This window comes from Thamnophis elegans, chromosome 15 (assembly GCF_009769535.1).
Source record: "Thamnophis elegans isolate rThaEle1 chromosome 15, rThaEle1.pri, whole genome shotgun sequence".
NCBI classification, from domain to species: domain Eukaryota; kingdom Metazoa; phylum Chordata; class Lepidosauria; order Squamata; family Colubridae; genus Thamnophis; species Thamnophis elegans.
Genome location: NC_045555.1, coordinates 7634137 through 7651373, shown reverse-complemented (window position 1 = coordinate 7651373; position 17237 = coordinate 7634137). Strand labels below are relative to the sequence as shown.

The window sequence follows — 17237 nt, the reverse complement described above, 5'->3', positions numbered from 1 at the left end:
CCCTGGAGTGGGGAGGGAATGAGATTTTGCAGTATCCTTCCCCTGGAGTGGGAAGGGAATGGAGATTTTACAGTATCCTTCCCCTGCCACGCCCACCAAGCCACGCCCACAGAACCAGTAGTAAAAAACATTGGAATCCCACCACTGGGCCATTAGGTGTCCCCTTGAGGGTGCAAGATGGACATTAATACTGACGTTCCCTCCGCTGACCTAGGCGCAGGTGGCCGAGCTGGAGCAGGCCCGGGGCAAGAAGCTTCTTGGCAAAGCGGCCTCCCCTCAGCGGCAGGAGGGTGAGCGCCTGAGCAGTTCCCGTCCTGGAGGCAAAGGGCTGGAAGAGCAGGTGAGCTCCCTCCCTCCTGGGGACTCTGGCCCAGCTGCGGTGCTGCTACTCGTGCTACTCTATCTTGATGTTTGTGTTCCCCCCTTCCCAGTTTTATGTGAGCCGCCCTGAGTCCCCTCAGGGAAAAGGGCGGCCTACAAATTCTAATAAAACCAAACCAAACCCCACCCCCTGGCCTGGATACTGAAGGGGCCTTTCTCTCCCCCCCCCCCCCCAATCCCTCCATAGATCTCGACTCTGAAGGAGCAGCTGCAGCAAGACACCCAGAAGGGACAACCTTATTTCCCAGCTTCCCCTCTCATTTCCGGAAACTAGCTGTGGCAGCAGACACGTGGAAGGAGCTGAGCCCCACGGCTCTAAAGAGTGCCACAGCAAGAGAGGCCACCGACCTCCTATCCCTCAGGGCCTAGGTTCACCCGCGGTGCAAGGTAGTGTGAACCGCTCCTCTCTTCTTCTTTTTGCTGTCCCAAGAAGGCCTCGGTTGTCTGAACAGTTTGGTTACTTCTCGGATCCAAGCTGGATCAGAAGGAGAATTCGCCCCCCCCCATAAAGATGACCGAAAAGGAGCCCCCAGGGAAAGTGAGCAGCAAGCCAAGCGCAACTGGTACCAGAAGGTTCCATTTCTTTCCTGGTGGAGAACGGGGTGGGTGGGTGGGCATCTGAGTAGATCCTGGCCTGGTCTCTGGCCCCCCACCCCCCATTGCCTGGAGCAGCGTTTGTGTCCCATGATGGGCCGAAGGGCATCCTCGACGAAGGATATATTTTTTTAATCGGACCGTAGAACCTAATCAGGTGTGTATTTTTCTCTGTTGGGACTCTTTATGTAGCAGCCAATCAAGGAAAGTAGAAAGTTATTTTTTTTATATCCGCGGCATTGTGGCTTTCTCAGGCTTTCCCCTCATTACGTAGAAGGGGAATAGTTTGTAATGGAAGATTTGAGAGTTTCCGTCCTCCCTCCCCACCCCAATTCTATTGGGAAGGGTTGTGAAAATGCAGGAAGGAGTGTGTCCTGTTGTGCCACCATCTTTTGCCAGAAAAAGAATGGACAATGGTAACATGTTTGGTCTGTTTAATTTTTAAGATCGTTTTGTAAAAAAAGGGTCGGTGGGGAGAAAATTACGCTCCGTACAAAAAATATAACTTGCAATTACAAGACATTTCAACCCAACCCAACCGGTAGCTGGCGTGATGGTCGGCATTTCTGGAAGGACAAAGTTGGGTCCCTGTTGAGACCCCGGCCCGAGTCACGCCTGAGCAGCCCTGCAAGTGTGTCACTGCCACGGTGGGGGAGGGCCCCCCAAGAAGGGCCGTTGTTCCTCTGGGCATGAACCAGGGGCATCATCCGTGGTCCAGAATCTCCTCCCGTCCACTGCCACGACCCCTTTCCCCGCTCAGCAACCGCCACAACTCCGAGCGCAAGAGGTGGCCATAGTCTGGCAAAGGCCGCTGGTCGCCATGATGCCGCACTTGGAGAATCTGTCACGACAGAGGTCGGCTGGGGGAGCCACCATCAGGAGTTAGAATCCCCACATCTTCTTCTTCACAACCCCGCTCCCACCCTCCAAGTTTTAGGCAAAGCTGTCCCCAACTCCTGCTGGGACGAAATGTCCCGAATCGGCTGGCCCTGTAACCATCATGACTGGAGGACCCAAGGGCCCAGGGCCCTTCGATCTTTGTGCGTACCTCTGAGGAGTTCTTCGTGAGCACAGACTGTACGGACGCAGATCTCCTTATTGATCACGTAGACCCTGCGGAGGCTGAACGCGGAAAAGGCCACAGAATGTCTCCCTGTTCTGACTGAGGCTTCCCGGGAGCATGAAGCAAACTCCTTGTCCCGACAAAAACCTCTTTTATTAATATACTGTGAATTCTGTTCATTCACATCTAGCCAAGTCTTTCAAGGGAGGATTTACAGTCACAGACCTTATCTGGCTTGGAGAGCTGCCAGGCCGATATCTATAAAACTTGGCAAGGAGTCTCGGAGAATCACGAACCAATGAAGCAAACTAATTGCCTCCTGCAAACTCCACTCCCCTTTCGCTCCCCTTTTATTTCCTCTGGGAGTGGCCATTCACCGTCCACCTGTGGCCTTCCTCCCAAGTCGACCCCTGTTCTTTAGCTGTTCCCTTTGTCTGGCAACTCACACTGGGAACAGGCTCCAGGTGTTTGTCTGCCTCACTGATGTCTGCCTCTGAAGGCAGCTGATAACTCGCATATGGCCCTGGCCCCCTCTCTGTCTGACACAGAGCCCTCATCAGAGCCTTCCCCAGACTCCAGGACTGGCCCATGTTCCTCCCCAACCTCCTCACTGTCCGAATCTGGTGCACCTGAATCGGCAGGCAGCCTCCCTCCCCTCGCCCGCCTGCACAGCTTTCCGCGGGATCGGCTGCAGCGTTTCCTGCAGGCCCATTGCAAGCACACCAGCGCCCTCCCAAGTCTGCTTGGGGAACCTTGCCTGCCGTGTGGAGAGAAGCTTGTAGAGGAATGCTCTCCAGGGCGGGGATGTGTGGGGGTGTGTGGTTTGGTCCCGATTCAATTGCGGCCCCTCACCTGTAGAAGCAGATCTCATTCAGACACTGTTTGCAAGGCTTGTAAATGGAATACAGCCTGGTGCAAGGGTATTGCTCCTCCTGGCAGTCTGGAGACCAAGAAGAAGACGGGGGAGGGGGGGGTCTCCATTCAGTCCCAAGAGTCTTTAACTTGCTTTACCCCCGCCCCCTCCCCAGCCACATAGGCTCAGGAGCAGCAGCCTCCCCCTCTCTGGGACGAGAGGAAGGGTCCTGGGGGGATGCCAAAACCAACTTGTTTGTTGCAGACCTCAGGAAGAGGGTCTGATTTCAGAGCTGGTGATTTCTTACCAAGAGGCCCCGGTTCGGTGGGCTCCGTCTCAGAAATGTCTAGGGGAGGAGAAAAGCCCAGATAGCAACAAGGTGTGAGTAACTGTTAACCCTGGGAGAGTGGGAGGTAGGTGGGTGGGTGTGGAGCAGGCAGCTGGGCAGAGCCAGGAGATCACAGAGCAGGGAGGAACTCCCTTCCACCCCACCGACCCGGCCTCCAGGCTGCTCACCTGGGGTTGGGGCAGGAATGACCTCTTGCTGATTCTGCTGCTGGGACTGGAAGTGCTCCTCCGGAGTTTGGGGGGAGAGATCTGCAGGGCAGAGGGAGAGGGGGGTGGCCGCTTTATCCAAGCCCTTTACTACAGCGTTCCCCAACCCCTGGGGTGTGGCCCACTACTGAGCTGCGGTCCTTTTGGAAAGTGGGCCGAACAGGTGGCATGTGTGTGTGTGAGCATGTGCGAAGCTCTGCTCATGTGAGTGGCGGCCGCTTGCTCCCCTCAAGAGGAACTATCCCCACTTACACACACACTTACACCACCCCCATGTGCCACCAGTCCAGAAGTGTTGATGACAGCTGTTTTTACCAGACAGGCAGTTGAGCTATGCCAGGTTTGGCCTCCCGGACAGACTCACCGTTCCCGGCGTAATCGTAATAATCTTGACTCTCTGAAAACAAGGGAGAGGCCAGAAGGATATATCAAGCTCCTGTAAGAGCGGGGTTCTACCTCCGATCAGGATTGGCTATGGCCAGCTGGAGAGGGGCCCCTAGGCTCTTGCTGGTACTTACCAATTTCGTAAGGGGCATACGGGGGCTCGGGATAGGCAGGGTCGTCGAGGTCATACTGCCCCTGAGCCAGAAGTGCTGCAGAGAAGGGAGGAGGGGAAGAAATTGAGGCTGGCTGTTGCAGGGGGGGGGCACGCATCTGCCCAGGTGGGGGTCCTTCCCGGCATTGTCGACTCGGAGAGCCACTGCAAAGCGGGCCTTCTTCCCCTTTTCACGCTTCTTGCCCGGTGGGGAGGGGAGGGGGTTCTTGCTTAAGTGACACGAACGAAAGCTGGGCATCCCTTTCTGCGGTCCCCTTGCCTTGTACATGCGAGGGACCCCTTCGCCCTCCCCAAGCACTTGGGAAAGTGGAGACCTGACGTGTCATTGCGTGTAGCCCTGTCTTCAGCATTTCCGTGAAGTCATGGGACGGTGGTGGGGAGTCCCGGATCCCTTTGCTCAAGCAAGGAGGACTCCGGGCAGGAGGAGGGAGGTGTTCGGGGACCCAGCTTTGCCTCTTACCTGGCAGGCAGAGGAGGAGAAGGGCCAGAAGAGTCCTCATCCTTGTCTGGGGGAGCTTCAGAGGCAGCCAAATTGGAGCTGAGCTGTAAGACACAGGACACTGTCTTAGATTGGAGGGAAGAACACGAACACACACACACACACACACACACACACACACACACACACACTTTTCAGAGTTGTGTTCTTGTCCCAGAAACAACCTTGGTGTGGTTCCCAAGCTGCTTTGGGCAAGGCTCAATCAGTGGAGTCAAATTGCCCAGGGTAGCCAGTAAGCACCCCGTCCTTAGTACAGGTCAGATTCTCCGGCCAAGGATGCTGGGAACTCTCCCTGTCTTTTGAGCCCTCCATGGTTAACCTCTTCAGTCAAGGAGTTGAAGGAGGGGTGGATGAGAATGTTGCTTCCAGCTGATCTCCAAAGATCTAAGCATTAGAGAAGGTATTCAGCAGGTTTTCCAGAGAAGGTATTCAGCAGGTTCTGACTAGTTCTGGAGAACTGGTGTAGCGGAAGTTTGGGAATGGAGATTTTACAGTATCCTTCCCCTGGAGTGGGGAGGGAATGGGGATTTTACAGTATCCTTCCCCTGGAGTGAGGAGGGAATGGAGATTTTACAGTATCCTTCCCCTGGAGTGAGGAGGGAATGGAGATTTTACAGTATCCTTCCCCTGGAGTGGGGAGGGAATGGGGATTTTACAGTATCCTTCCCCTGGAGTGGGGAGGGAATGGGGATTTTGCAGTATCCTTCCCCTGGAGTGGGGAGGGAATGGGGATTTTACAGTATCCTTCCCCTGGAGTGGGGAGGGAATGGGGATTTTGCAGTATCCTTCCCCTGGAGTGAGGAGGAATGGAGATTTTACAGTATCCTTCCCCTGGAGTGGGGAGGGAATGGGGATTTTACAGTATCCTTCCCCTGGAGTGGGGAGGGAATGGAGATTTTACAGTATCCTTCCCCTGGAGTGGGGAGGGAATGGGGATTTTACAGTATCCTTCCCCTGGAGTGGGGAGGGAATGGGGATTTTACAGTATCCTTCCCCTGGAGTGAGGAGGGATTGGAGATTTTGCAGTATCCTTCCCCTGGAGTGAGGAGGGAATGGAGATTTTGCAGTATCCTTCCCCTGGAGTGGGGAGGGAATGGGGATTTTACAGTATCCTTCCCCTGGAGTGAGGAGGGATTGGAGATTTTGCAGTATCCTTCCCCTGGAGTGAGGAGGGAATGGAGATTTTGCAGTATCCTTCCCCTGGAGTGGGGAGGGAATGGGAATTTTACAGTATCCTTCCCCTGCCACACCCACAGAACCAGTAGTAAAAAATTTGAATCCCACTACTGCAAAGCATCCTTCCCCCCACCCTCACTGGGATTTTTCCCCTGCCCAACCCTGCAGGAGTGGGCGGAAAAAAATAAGAGGACTCGTCACAGGCCAGCAGCTTTGGCCAAAAGACACTTCAGACCAAGCGACACAGACTCGCTTCTCGCTGCAGAGTCCAGTCCAGGAGCAGATCCCGCCAGGTGCCTGAGCAAAGTTTCCGGGGGTGTCCCATTTCCCATCGCAGTGGAAAGCTTTCGCCCGGTGTACCAGCCGGTATTCTCTAGCGCAGAGGAGAAAGAGGAGCCCGAGAAAGCGGCCCAGAAAAACCCAAGTTGGCTCAGCTTTCCTGCCAGACCAGGTAGATGTGGGGAACGTGCTGCTGATGGATGGGGAGTGGGTGGAGGAGGGCCGGGCTGGCTTAAGGCCCCAGTTCCCCCTTTTCCTGTTCACCCTCCCTTCTTGTGCTCGGCGGCGGAGGTGCGAGGGGGAAGGGGCTCAGACGCAGGAGGTTCCTGCTTTAGAGAAACCAGATGCACATCTGGGAGCAATCAGCCAACTTCTGGAAAGCCAAGAATGGCCGGCAGCCCTCCACAACTCCACCTCCCCATCCCATCACCCACCCACCCACCCCCCTTGCAAGAAGCTGGAGAACAAAAGGGGAGCCCTCCTCCTTCCTGGCCCCAAGGATTGAATGGTCAAATTCAGGGGTGTTGAAGCAACACCCCCCTCCCCCCTTTCCAAAACAGAGCAAGACCACCAGTCAAGTAATTCCAAAAGTCAAACTTCCTAAGAAAAGGACCCCCTCCCCACCCACCCACCCACTTCCAAGCGAAAGTCCAGATCTCAGGAAATGAGGGGGAGGGGGCTTTCCTACCAAGCCAACTTAGTTGCCAGGCAGAAGACTTCTTTACCCTTTTGTTTCTTTCTTTGGGATTTTTTTTGCTGGCATCCAAAGGGGGAGCGGGAGGAGAAGGGTTGGGGGGAGCTCTTAGGTTTCCCGTGGCTAAAAACTTTATTTGAAAGGTAATCGTTTCCCTGCATGGAAGAAAAGGTGGCAGCTCCGAAGTGCATCCCCTTGCAAGTTCTGACCGCGAAGTGCCCCTTTTCCTGCCCCCGCAAAGCCCGCGGTGCCCCTCAGCCAACTTACCAACTTGGGGGTCTTTCTCCCTCTCCGGCGGCTGACTTCACGCTCTCTCCTCCTCGCCCGGGTCTCGCTTTCCAAAGAGCCTGAAGGAGCCAGGCTTCCAGTAACGCAGCCTCCCTCCTGGGTCCTAATGCCAACTTCTCTCGAGGCAGCAGCACTGAACTTTTTTTTCCAGAGGTTTCTCCCCCCCTTGGCTGCAGCTGCAACTGGCACACGCAGGTGTAGCTCACCTAGTAGGTTTATTTCAAGGGTCCACGATGGAGAAAGGCAGCGAGCACAGCGGTTTTGCTGGGACTCCCTAGTGCGATGCGCTCTTTGGCTTGGGGAGAAGGCGGGACTGGGCAGCTCCTTCCAGCGGCGGCTTTTGGACTGAAGCTGATCCCCGAAGCCTCCAGGCTTAGAGGCAGTCTACCATCATCTGAGACCGGCAGAAAGGATGCCTTCCTATCCCCCTTGAGAGGCTCCCGTTAGAAACGGTGTGGGCTTTCTGTGTCTTGCCATGCGGTGGAAAGGTTCAAACAAGCTGCTGTTTCTTTCTCTGGCCAGTTTGTCCACCACCACTGGGAACACAGAGGGGGGGGGGCGGTATGGAAAGCACATGGGAACTACCGATTGGCTTTGGCTATAGTCCATTTATAATAATAACAGTAGACTTATATACCGCTTCATAGGGCTTTCAGCCCTCTCTAAGCGGTTTACAGAGTCAGCATATTGCCCCCAACAACAATCCGGGTCCTCATTTTACCCACCTCGGAAGGATGGAAGGCTGAGTCAACCCTGAGCCGGTGAGATTTGAACCGCTGAACTGCTGATCTAGCAGTCAGCCTGCAGTGCTGCATTTAACCACTGCGCCACCTTGGCTCATTTCTCAGCTGTTCCCCTCTTAGGGCAGAGAGCGGCTCCAGCAGGGCCCACCGCCATTTTTTCCAGGATCGTTTGGTAATGGAGCTGCCTGGGGCGGAAGAGTCTCTGTCTGCAAGGCTCAGGTCAGCCCTTCTCTCACCTGCCTCTTGGTCAGGCCTGAAGAGGCCATCTTTTAAGTAGGGGACCTGCCTCTCCTGCGCATTCCCCCCCCCATTTGTCCCAGACCTCCTTCATGCGAAGTTACTCATTGAATACATTATTGCTTCTGTGATTGTGGATCGACACTGAGCTTGTCGATCAGAAAATTCGGCAGTTCGAAACCCTAGCGCCACATAATGGAGTGAGCTCCTGTGACTTGTCCCAGCTTCTACCAATCTAGCAGTTCGAAAGCATGTAAAAAATGCAAATAGAAAAATAGGGGAAGAGAACAGTGTTCTGTGCGCCTTCGGCGTTGAGTCATACCGGCCACATGATCACGAAGACGTCGTCGGACAGTGCTGGCTCTTCAGCTTTGAAACGGAGATGAGCACCACCCTCTGGAGTCGGGAATGACTAGCACATAGGTGCGAGGGGAACCGTTACCTTTAAGCCCTTCTGAATATCCAATTAACTAAACACGATTGCTAATATTAAAAAGAAACTGGCAAATAGATATACATACATATATACATACGTACACATATGTATATGTACATATCCAGGTAGTCCCCGACTTACAAGAGTTCGCTTGGTGAGCAAAGTTACGATGGCACTGAAAAAAGTGACATGACCATTTTTCACACTTAACGACCACCCAGAGCATCCCCATGGTCACATGATTTATATTTGCTTGCTTGGCAAACGGTTCCTGTTATGATGGTTGCGGTGTCCCGGTGTGTGTGTGTGTGTGATGTGCTCCCCTTCCACGACAGTCCGATAAACAAAGTTGGCGAGGAAGCCAGATTCTCTTAAATGACGGTGTTACCGATTTATGAACTGCAGTGATTCATTTTTATAACAAGAACAGTTATAAAAAAAGTGTGGTGGGGCAAAACTCACTTCTCAACTTGTCAACATAAATTTTGGGCTCAGTTGTAAGAGTTAAGTTGAGGACTACCTACAGTATATCGCAGATGTTAGTACACACACACCCCTCACATTTTGTAAATATTTAAGTATGTCTTGCCAGCAGTTTAGACATGAATTGGCTGTGTGTACTGCATTCTTAGTTCAGCAGTTCAGCGGTTCAAATCTCACCGGCTCAAGGTTGACTCAGCCTTCCATCCTTCCGAGGTGGGTGAAATGAGGACCCGGATTGTTGGGGGCAATATGCTGACTCTGTAAACCGCTTAGAGAGGGCTGAAAGCCCTATGAAGCGGTATATAAAATCTAACTGCTATTGCTATTGCTATTTTGAGGGGACAGCACGTTTACACTGTTATACAAGCTGTGTACTCACTACTTTACATTGTAGCTAAGGGTCATTTCTTCAGTGCTGCCCCATGAAAAGATATCCTTAAATATTTATAAACTGTGAAGGGGTGTTATTCACTTCTGTGATATGTATACACACACACACAAACAAACACACAAAACAAATGAAAATCGTAGCCAAAGGAAAACAGACTGAACAGCCCAGCTCTTTCTGGTCCTGTCTTGTGTGGGCTCTCTTTTTTCAGTTGGGGTGGTAGTGGCTTAAAGCAGCCCACCCACCCGCAAGGCTGCCCATACATAGGAAGCAGATCTCTTTGCAGTAGAAAGAAGACGCCCTCCGCGGAAGGGAGCTGATTCCCAGACTGGCCAGGGAACAGCCCTTGGGAGACAGCCCTTCGTCGTCCTCTGCCTCGAAGTTCTGATGTGGGACAAGTTCTGCATTTGCTGACATTCCCTGTCCGGCAGCCAAAAGGCCCAAAGGTCACTGGGAAAAGGGGACATCATTCTCGCCTTGGCCAATGGGATGCCGAGGTGGCGCCATTGTCAGAGTGCAGTACTGCAGGCTACTGCTAGCTGCAGTTTGGCAGTTCTAATCTCACCAGCTCAAAGGTTTAGGTTTAGGTTTAGGTTTATTGGGATTTATATGCCGCCCTTTTCCCTGAGGGGACTCAGGGCGGCTTACAACCACAGGGGAGGGGGGTGCAAGGTCAGAAACAGAACAATATGTGCACAAAGAAAAAATAATAAAACACAACTTTCATTCAGCAATCAAACACTCGGGCGGGTAATTGGAAACCTATCCCCAGGCCTGCTGGGAGAGCCAGATCTTGAGGGCTGCGCGGAAGGTCTGGATAGTGGTGAGGGTACGGATCTCCATGGGGAGCTCGTTCCACAGGGTCGGGGCAGCAACAGAAAAGGCTCTCCTCCGTGTGGTCGCCAGTCGACATTGACTGGCAGATGGGATTCGGAGGAGGCCCAGTCTGTGCGATCTAATTGGTCGATTTAGGGAGGTAATCGGCAGAAGGCGGTCTCTCAAGTACCCAGATCCACTACCATGGAGTGCTTTAAAGATGGTCATCAGTATCCTGAAGCGCACCCGGAGACCAACAGGTAGCCAGTGCAGCTCGCGGAGGACAGGTGTAACGTGGGCGAACCGCGGTGCGCCCACTATCACTCGCGCGGCTGCATTTTGGACTAGCTGTAGTCGCCGGATGCACCTCAAGGGCAACCCCATGTAGAGCCCATTGCAGTATTCCAGTCTAGAGATCACAAGGGCTCGAGTGACTGTTGTGAGAGCCCCCCGGTCTAGGTAGGGCCGCAACTGGCGGACCAGGCGAACCTGGGCAAATGCCCCCCTGGTCACAGCCGACAGCTGGTGATCAAAAGTCAGCTGTGGATCCAGGAGGACTCCTAAGTTGCGGACCCTATCTGAGGGGTATAAAATTTGACTCAGCCTTCCATCCTTCCAAGGTGGGTACAATGAGGACCCAGATTGTTGAGGGGGGGGGCAATACGCTGACTCTGTAATACACTTAGAGAGGGCTGTGAAGCACTGTGAAGGGGTCTATAAGTCGAAGTGCTATTCCTATTAAGGGCCACAGTGGCTAGAGTGCAGTATTGCAGATTAATTCAGCAGTTCGATCCTGACCGGCTTATGGTCGGCTCAGCCTTCCATCCTTCCGAGGTGGGTCAAATGAGGAGCCAGATTGTTGGGGGCAATAGGCTGACTCTGTAAACCGCTTAGGGCTGTAAAAGCACTGTAAAGCGATATATAAGTCTAAGTGCTATTGCTATGTCTCTGCCGGCTTCCTCTTAACCCAGCATGTGGTTGTAAAAAAAGGCTGCTCAAGAAAGATGCAAGAGTGGTCAGAAATTTTGGTGCTTCCTGTGGCTTCGACTGAGAGGCTGATGAAGATGGGTTCTCCGTAGCACAGCAGCTCCATTATCGGTTGTGTGGCTTAGAGAGAAATGCCAGTTCCTTCCCTTCGCCGATGTTCTTAGAGAATGAGAAACACCACAAGGGAGAAGCGACTCAGAGTTGCCTTTGTCAGTCAAAGGAGGATCCCGGAGGATCTCGGGAGAGCTGCTGGAAGGAAGGAGCTAGATCCAAAAAAGGAACCACAGCAGAGACCCTCCACACGGAAAGTCACCGACTAAGCGTCATCTTGTGGCTGGGGAGATTCTGGTGGGGGCAAAGACAGGCGCGTGGAGAGGTGGCCACAAGCTCTTCTCCTGGCTAAGCTCCCACTGCAGCTGCTTGTACAATTTTTTCGATGCCTTCTTGCGTCGCAGCTTCCGGAAGCCGTTCAGCAGGCCATGGTCCAGGCCCACCTATGGGAGAAGCAGACCAGGAACAGGTGAGGTTTGGGGTCACCGTGGCTAGCAACTGCCTGATACTCCAAGGAAGCCCACTGTTCTGACCTACCCTTCCCAAGAGTCTGAAGCAAACTCCTTGTCCCGACAAAAACCCCTTTTATTAATTTGCTGTGAATTCTCCTCATTCACATCCAGCAAAGCCTTTCGAGGGAGGATTTACGGTCACAGACCTTATCTGGCTTGGAGAGCTGCCAGGCCGATATCTGCAAAACTTGGCCAGGAGTCTCAGAGAGTCAAGAACCAATTAAGTGAACTAATTTTTCTCCTGCAAACTCCACTCCCCTTTCGCTCCTCTTTTATTTCCTCTGGGAGGGGCCATTCATCATCCACCTGTGGCTTTACTCCCAAGTCCACCCTTATTTTTTAGCTGTTCTCTTTGTCTGGCATACACTGCATATGTGCACACTGGGAACAGGCTCCAGCTGTTCTTCTGCCTCACTGATGTCTGACTCTGAAGACAGCTGATAACTGTCAGACAGCCCTGGCCCCCTCTCTGCCTCCGACACAGAGCCCTCATCCGAGCCTTCCCCAGACTCCAGGACTGGCCCATGTTCCTCCCCCAGCCTTCTCACTGTCCGAATCTGCTGCCAGCTCCACTGGCCACTGCTGGGCCACAACACCCACCGCCGCTCACTCTCCTCCCCCTGACACTCACCCGCTCAGCAGTCCCATTTTCCCCAGCCAAGCATGGCCCAGCCGGGGGGGGGGGGGGGGAGAGGGTCTTGGTTTGACCTTCACAGAAGACTGCAATGAGTTGCTTCCACATCTTAAAAGGTCTGCTTTCCCAGCTACATTAAGATCTCACAGGTTGGGCCTCCTCTGGGTGCTGTCGGCCGGACAATGCCGGCTGGCGGCCCCTCGGGGGAGGGCCTTCTCTGTAGCTGCTCCGGCCCTGTGGAACGATCTACCCGTAGAGATCTGGACCCTTTCCACTCTCTCGGCCTTCCGAAAAGCCACCAAAACCGGGCTGTTCCGGCAGGCCTGGGGCTGTTGAACAATGTCCAGCCCCACCTAGACGGAATGGATGGTGTGTTGTTTTAAAATTCTATCTTTTTTATTTCTATTTTTTTTAAAACTTTTATCTTGCCTCTGTAAGCCGCCCAGAGTCCTACGGGATTGGGCGGCATACAAATTTATTAAATTACCAAATTACATTGCTCCTTGGTTACCTCCAGTACAAAAGCCGTGAAGAAGTGGAGAGCAGCCATCCCCAACAAGATCACTTTGAAGTTCAGGTCGCCGGCACTCTTCAGATGCAAGAGCTTTTGCATAAAGGTCAGCGGGTAGACGGTCAGCCAGATCATGACGCCAGCGAGCAAGAGCAAGGCCATCAAAAACGGCACTGAGGAGAGCGAGACGGAGACGAGGCTTTGGCAGGGCCAGGCAGAAGATGGGCTGCTCGGGAGGAAGAGGCCCGACTCGTGCTGGGCCTCGAGCTGGCAGAACTACTGAGCAGAAACACTTACCGTTGGTATAAAGTGGCTTGCGGAAAGGGCGGCCTTTGGACACGACCACCGCCAGGATGAGGTACTGGAACCCCGAGGTGCAGAAGACAACGGTGTTCTCATAATTGGGGAGGTTTGCAGGGGCTGACAGAGTGCTGTTCAGAGGGGTGAACCTGAGAGGGAAGCGGGCAGATGACTGAGACTGGGCTGGCGGCAACCCCACCCACCCCTGCCAGATTGCAGAGGCCGGAAAAAAGGCCGACCCCACAGCGGGTTGAGCTAGCCGAGGAACCGGCCTCCATTGGGCCGGGCCGAAGCAGCCAGAGAGAGTCAACTGCTGGGCTTCCTCTCTCTCTCTCCTCGCTCACCATTGTTGAGAGACGGTGATGAAGTAGATGATGACCAGGACGGCGACGATGAGAGCCATCTGGAGGCAAAGGCTGCCCAGGACGGCAAGGCTGAGCAGGGCTCCCTGTGGGCGCTTGAGGCCCAAGTCCTCGGCAGGCCCGGTCTTGCCCATGAGGGCGACCATCGTAGTGGTGATGATGAGGTCGATGAACAGGAACTGCCCATCGCTCAGGTTGGTGTTGAGCTAGACAAGGGGGAAGAGAAGGAAGGAGGGACAGAGGAAACAGAGATGCAATGGCCGCCGTGCCGAGGAGGGCCGAGCCTCTGCATCTCGGATGCTGGGGGAGCCCTGCTCGTTGACGTGGGTCACCTTCCCCTCTCTTGGGGTTCTCCCAAGAAACAGGAACCTCCTCCGGTCTGGAGTCATCCCAGCCAGGATAGGTCCTTCCCATCCTCACCAGGCGTTCCAAACCAGGCCTCCCTAATTCTAGCACAGGGTGTCAAACTCAATCTAATTGAGGGGCGCATTAGTGCTGTGGTTGACCTTGGAGGCCAGGTGGGTGTGGCCAATGGGGTAGGTGTGGCCAACGGGGGCATGGCCAGCTTGACGCCATTCCCCAAACTGCTGGCATGTTTCCTCTACGCATTGGGTACACCAGGATGGCCCCGCGGGCTGGATCCAACCACATCGCAGGCCGCATCTGGCCCACGAGCCTTGAGTTTGACACCCTGGTTCTAGTACATACATCTAGTTTGTGTTTTCCTTCTGAGGTTCGGTGGAGGTTCCAGTTTTTGTAGCTCTTTTGCACAGGGCTATTCCTGTTCCCATTCAGAAGCCGCTAATTTAAGCCTCTGATTTTTTTAAAAATTTCTCTGCTGGTTGCAGTCATGCATTTTGTTTTACTTAGGTAGGGCTTTGTCGCTTTATGTCGTCCCCGTACCTGATGCCCTCCCTTGAGCAAATCCCACGCCTGGAGCTCAGGTTTCTAGACATCGCTGCTTGCAAACCTTTGCCGGGACTCCCAAGCGTCTGCGAGCCAAAGGAGCAGGAAGGAAAATGGCCGCCTTACCGTGTACAGCAGGAGCACGGAAACAAATTGCGTGAGGCTGTAGAATGCCATGTATTTGAAGAGGCCAAAGGAGGTGACCAAAGAGCATCTTCCCTCCCTAAAGGGAAGAAATGGCCGGTCATCCTTCTGGGAGAAATGGGGGCTGGGCTCATGGGGTGAAGGAATTCAAGGGAAGAAAACATTCGTCCGGGGGGAAGAAAAATCCCGCTTTCTTTGCAAACGGATGCGCCTTAAACACGGCATTTCAAATTTCACATGGAATCTTTCACCGAGTGTCTCCAAGGAGAAACCTAATCCATTCAAGGGGCCAGAAGCTGCCTAGAAGCCCAGGACAAACTGGGGGGGGGGGGCGCTGAACACTATAGGAAGACCCAAGGGCTTCCTTTCACCTAGAATCAAAATCGTTGACCCTCCACCCCCAAGTCAAGATCATTTTTGGAATGGAAACTTGGACAGATTCAACAGAGAGAAAAGTTAAGCCTGGATTTCTGATGGAGAGGACTCCCGTTGCTTAGCCAGGTACATGAAAGCTGGGAGATGGTCAAGATAAAAGGTAAAGATTTCCCTCACACATCTGTTCTAGTCATTCCTGACTCTAGGGGGCGGTGCTCATCTTTGTTTCAAAGCTGAAGATCCAGCGCTGTCCAAAGATGTCTCCGTGGTCATGTGGCCGGCATGACTCAATGCCAAAGGCGCATGGAACGCTCTTCCCTTCCCACCAAAGGTGGTTCCTATTTTTCTACTTGCATTTTTTACATGCTTTCAAATTGCTAGGTTGGCAGAAGCTGGGACAAGTAACGGGGGATCACTCCGTTACGCAGTGCTAGGGATTCGAACTGCCGAACTGCCAACCTTTCTGATTGACAAGCTCAGCGTCTTAGCCACTGAGTCACGGCGTCCCACATGGTCAACATAGCTTGTTGCAAAGAGGCAGGGTTTGAATTTCCCTCTCTCAAAGAAGTCACCTATACTTGTGGCCTCTCCAGGAAGAGGAGGACCTGGATGGGAGAAAGGAGGCCCTTGATTCCGCCACCAGTGGCTTTCAAAAAGCTGGGCCCATCCCACTTACCTAATGGTGATGGGGATGCACTCGATATTGGCCCTCTGAGAAGTGAACGGTGCCGCTGCTGAGGCCTCTGCTTCTGAAAGTGAGATGCCCACGTCGGCTGCCTTCAGAGCCCCACAGTCGTTGGCCCCATCTCCACACATGGCCACGCAGTAGCTGCAGGCAACACAATCATTCCCTAAAGCGGAAGATCAATTCCCACCCACCTTGTTTTTTTTCTCCAAAAAGGGAGTAGGGGGAGCTGGTCTTGAGTACAGTTAATATCTTTCAGCCCACAACCTTGAGCTCATGCAGCCTGCTTCAACTTCTGCCTTCCTCTTCTCTCCAGATGCAACTGTGATGCTGGCTACTCTCGATCTCACAGGAAAGGCCTCCCTTTTGGCTCTGAAGCTGCCAGGCTTTAGGTTTGCAAGTGGGGGCTTGTGCGGGATCAGATCCTTCCCGTGCTTCTGCACACACACCCTTTCCTCCCCTCTCCCATCCACTAGAGGGATGCGGGGAAATCGTGCCTCCATCCCCAATACTTACTTCAGATGTTGCAAATGCTCAACCAACCGGGTTTTCTGGTCAGGTAACATCTGCGCGAAAATAGTGGTTTGGACTAATATCTGCAAAGAACATCAAGAGGGGGAGGTGAGTTGTGTCATTGCCCTTCTGGAATGGGAAAAACTTGGATGATCAGGATGATCAGGAGTTGTTGCTACTGAAAGACCCTCTGCCTCTGCTCTGGTGCCAAGTGGCGGCTCAACTTGATTCTCCCATCAGACTTGCCAGAAAGCAGGCTGGTTGTTCTGACCTAGGCTTCCCCAGCAGCACAAAGCCAGGTCCTCGTCGCAATAAACCCCTTTTATTTAATTTACAGTGAATTCCTCTCCAGCAAAGTCTTTCTTCTCCCACAGTCTTTCATGATAGTTCACAATTACCAACCTTTATCAGGCTTGGAGAATGGCCAGGCCGAGATCTTTCAGATGCCGCAATACTTGGCAAGAATGCATGAATGAACTAATTGTCTCCTGCAAACTCCATTCCCCTTTGGCTCCTCTTTTATTCCCTGTGGGAGGGGCCATTCACTGTCCACCTCTGGCCTTACTCCCAAGTTCCTTAGCTGTTCCCTTCATCTGGCAACTCTGCACATGCATATACTGGGAACAGGCTCCAGCTGTTTGTCTGCCTCACTGATATCTAACTCAGAAGGCAGCTGATCACTGTAAGACAGCCCTGGCCACATCTCTACCTCCGACGCAGAGCCCTCATCAGAGCCTTCACCAGAATCCAGGACTGGTCCATGTTCCTCCCTAACCTTCTCACTGTCAGAATCAGCATTGCTGGCCACTGGCATGCCACAACACTAGTCACGAGAACCCTGGGAGAAGCCCAGGAACAGGTGCATCCCGCAAGAAGGGATGGCTGGTCTGAGGAGACCAGAGACAAGATCGTTCGTCTCCCCCGTGGGTGTTACCTTGGGCAGGAGGGCTGGGAAGCACTCACAGAGGACCGCAAAGGATTTCCCGTTCAAGGCAAAGGAGCACGGCTGCTGTTCCTGGAAGTTGCTCTCTTCCTGTTGTGCATCCTGCAACAGTTCCGCAAACAAGCGGATTTTTTCATCTTCGCTTGGCATCCCGCGTCAGCAGGAACCTGGCTTTGGTAGGGCTATCTCTTCACCCTCCCTCCCTCCCTCATGTTACAACGGATACCTCCTCCTTCTGTCTGGAAGGAGATACTAGCTGTGGGCTGGGCATGA

At 53.4% G+C, this 17237-nt stretch overlaps 3 protein-coding genes across 3 annotated transcripts in view; 1 reads left to right on the top strand and 2 right to left on the bottom strand.

Annotated features, from left to right (window-relative positions):
• Positions 1–1708, top strand: part of CROCC (ciliary rootlet coiled-coil, rootletin) — a 28035-nt gene extending 26327 nt beyond the window's left edge. The window contains 2 exon segments of the mRNA XM_032232203.1: positions 215–340; positions 569–1708. Coding sequence (XP_032088094.1) covers positions 215–340; positions 569–655 — 213 coding nt within the window. The 3' untranslated portion in view covers positions 656–1708.
• MFAP2 (microfibril associated protein 2) lies at positions 1395–7572 on the bottom strand. Its single transcript, XM_032231709.1, has 9 exons — positions 6918–7572; positions 4463–4545; positions 3965–4039; positions 3811–3843; positions 3408–3488; positions 3199–3237; positions 2891–2978; positions 2024–2097; positions 1395–1835 (listed from the first exon to the last, which is right to left on the bottom strand). The coding sequence occupies exons 2-9, from the start codon at positions 4500–4502 to the stop codon at positions 1732–1734; spliced, it is 534 nt and encodes a 177-aa protein (XP_032087600.1). The 5' UTR covers positions 4503–4545; positions 6918–7572; the 3' UTR covers positions 1395–1731.
• A 3342-nt stretch (positions 7573–10914) lies between these two features.
• Positions 10915–17237, bottom strand: part of ATP13A2 (ATPase cation transporting 13A2) — a 29799-nt gene continuing 23476 nt past the window's right edge. The window contains exons 23-30 of the mRNA XM_032232156.1: positions 16956–17066; positions 16025–16104; positions 15500–15652; positions 14431–14527; positions 13381–13604; positions 13034–13185; positions 12737–12909; positions 10915–11522 (exon numbers count right to left, since the gene is read on the bottom strand). Coding sequence (XP_032088047.1) covers positions 11352–11522; positions 12737–12909; positions 13034–13185; positions 13381–13604; positions 14431–14527; positions 15500–15652; positions 16025–16104; positions 16956–17066 — 1161 coding nt within the window. The 3' untranslated portion in view covers positions 10915–11351. The remainder of the gene's footprint in view (positions 11523–12736; positions 12910–13033; positions 13186–13380; positions 13605–14430; positions 14528–15499; positions 15653–16024; positions 16105–16955; positions 17067–17237) is intronic.

Bases quoted from the DNA above. Each gene is read 5' to 3' on its own strand.
- MFAP2 (XM_032231709.1), bottom strand. From the start codon at position 4,502: ATGAGGACTCTTCTGGCCCTTCTCCTCCTCTGCCTGCCAG. The intron at 2,979-3,198 runs GTAAGAAATCAC...CTTGGTCTCCAG, and splicing joins CACCGAACCGGGGCCTCTTG to ACTGCCAGGAGGAGCAATAC. The intron at 1,836-2,023 runs GTACGCACAAAG...TGGCTCCCCCAG, and splicing joins TCACGAAGAACTCCTCAGAG to CCGACCTCTGTCGTGACAGA.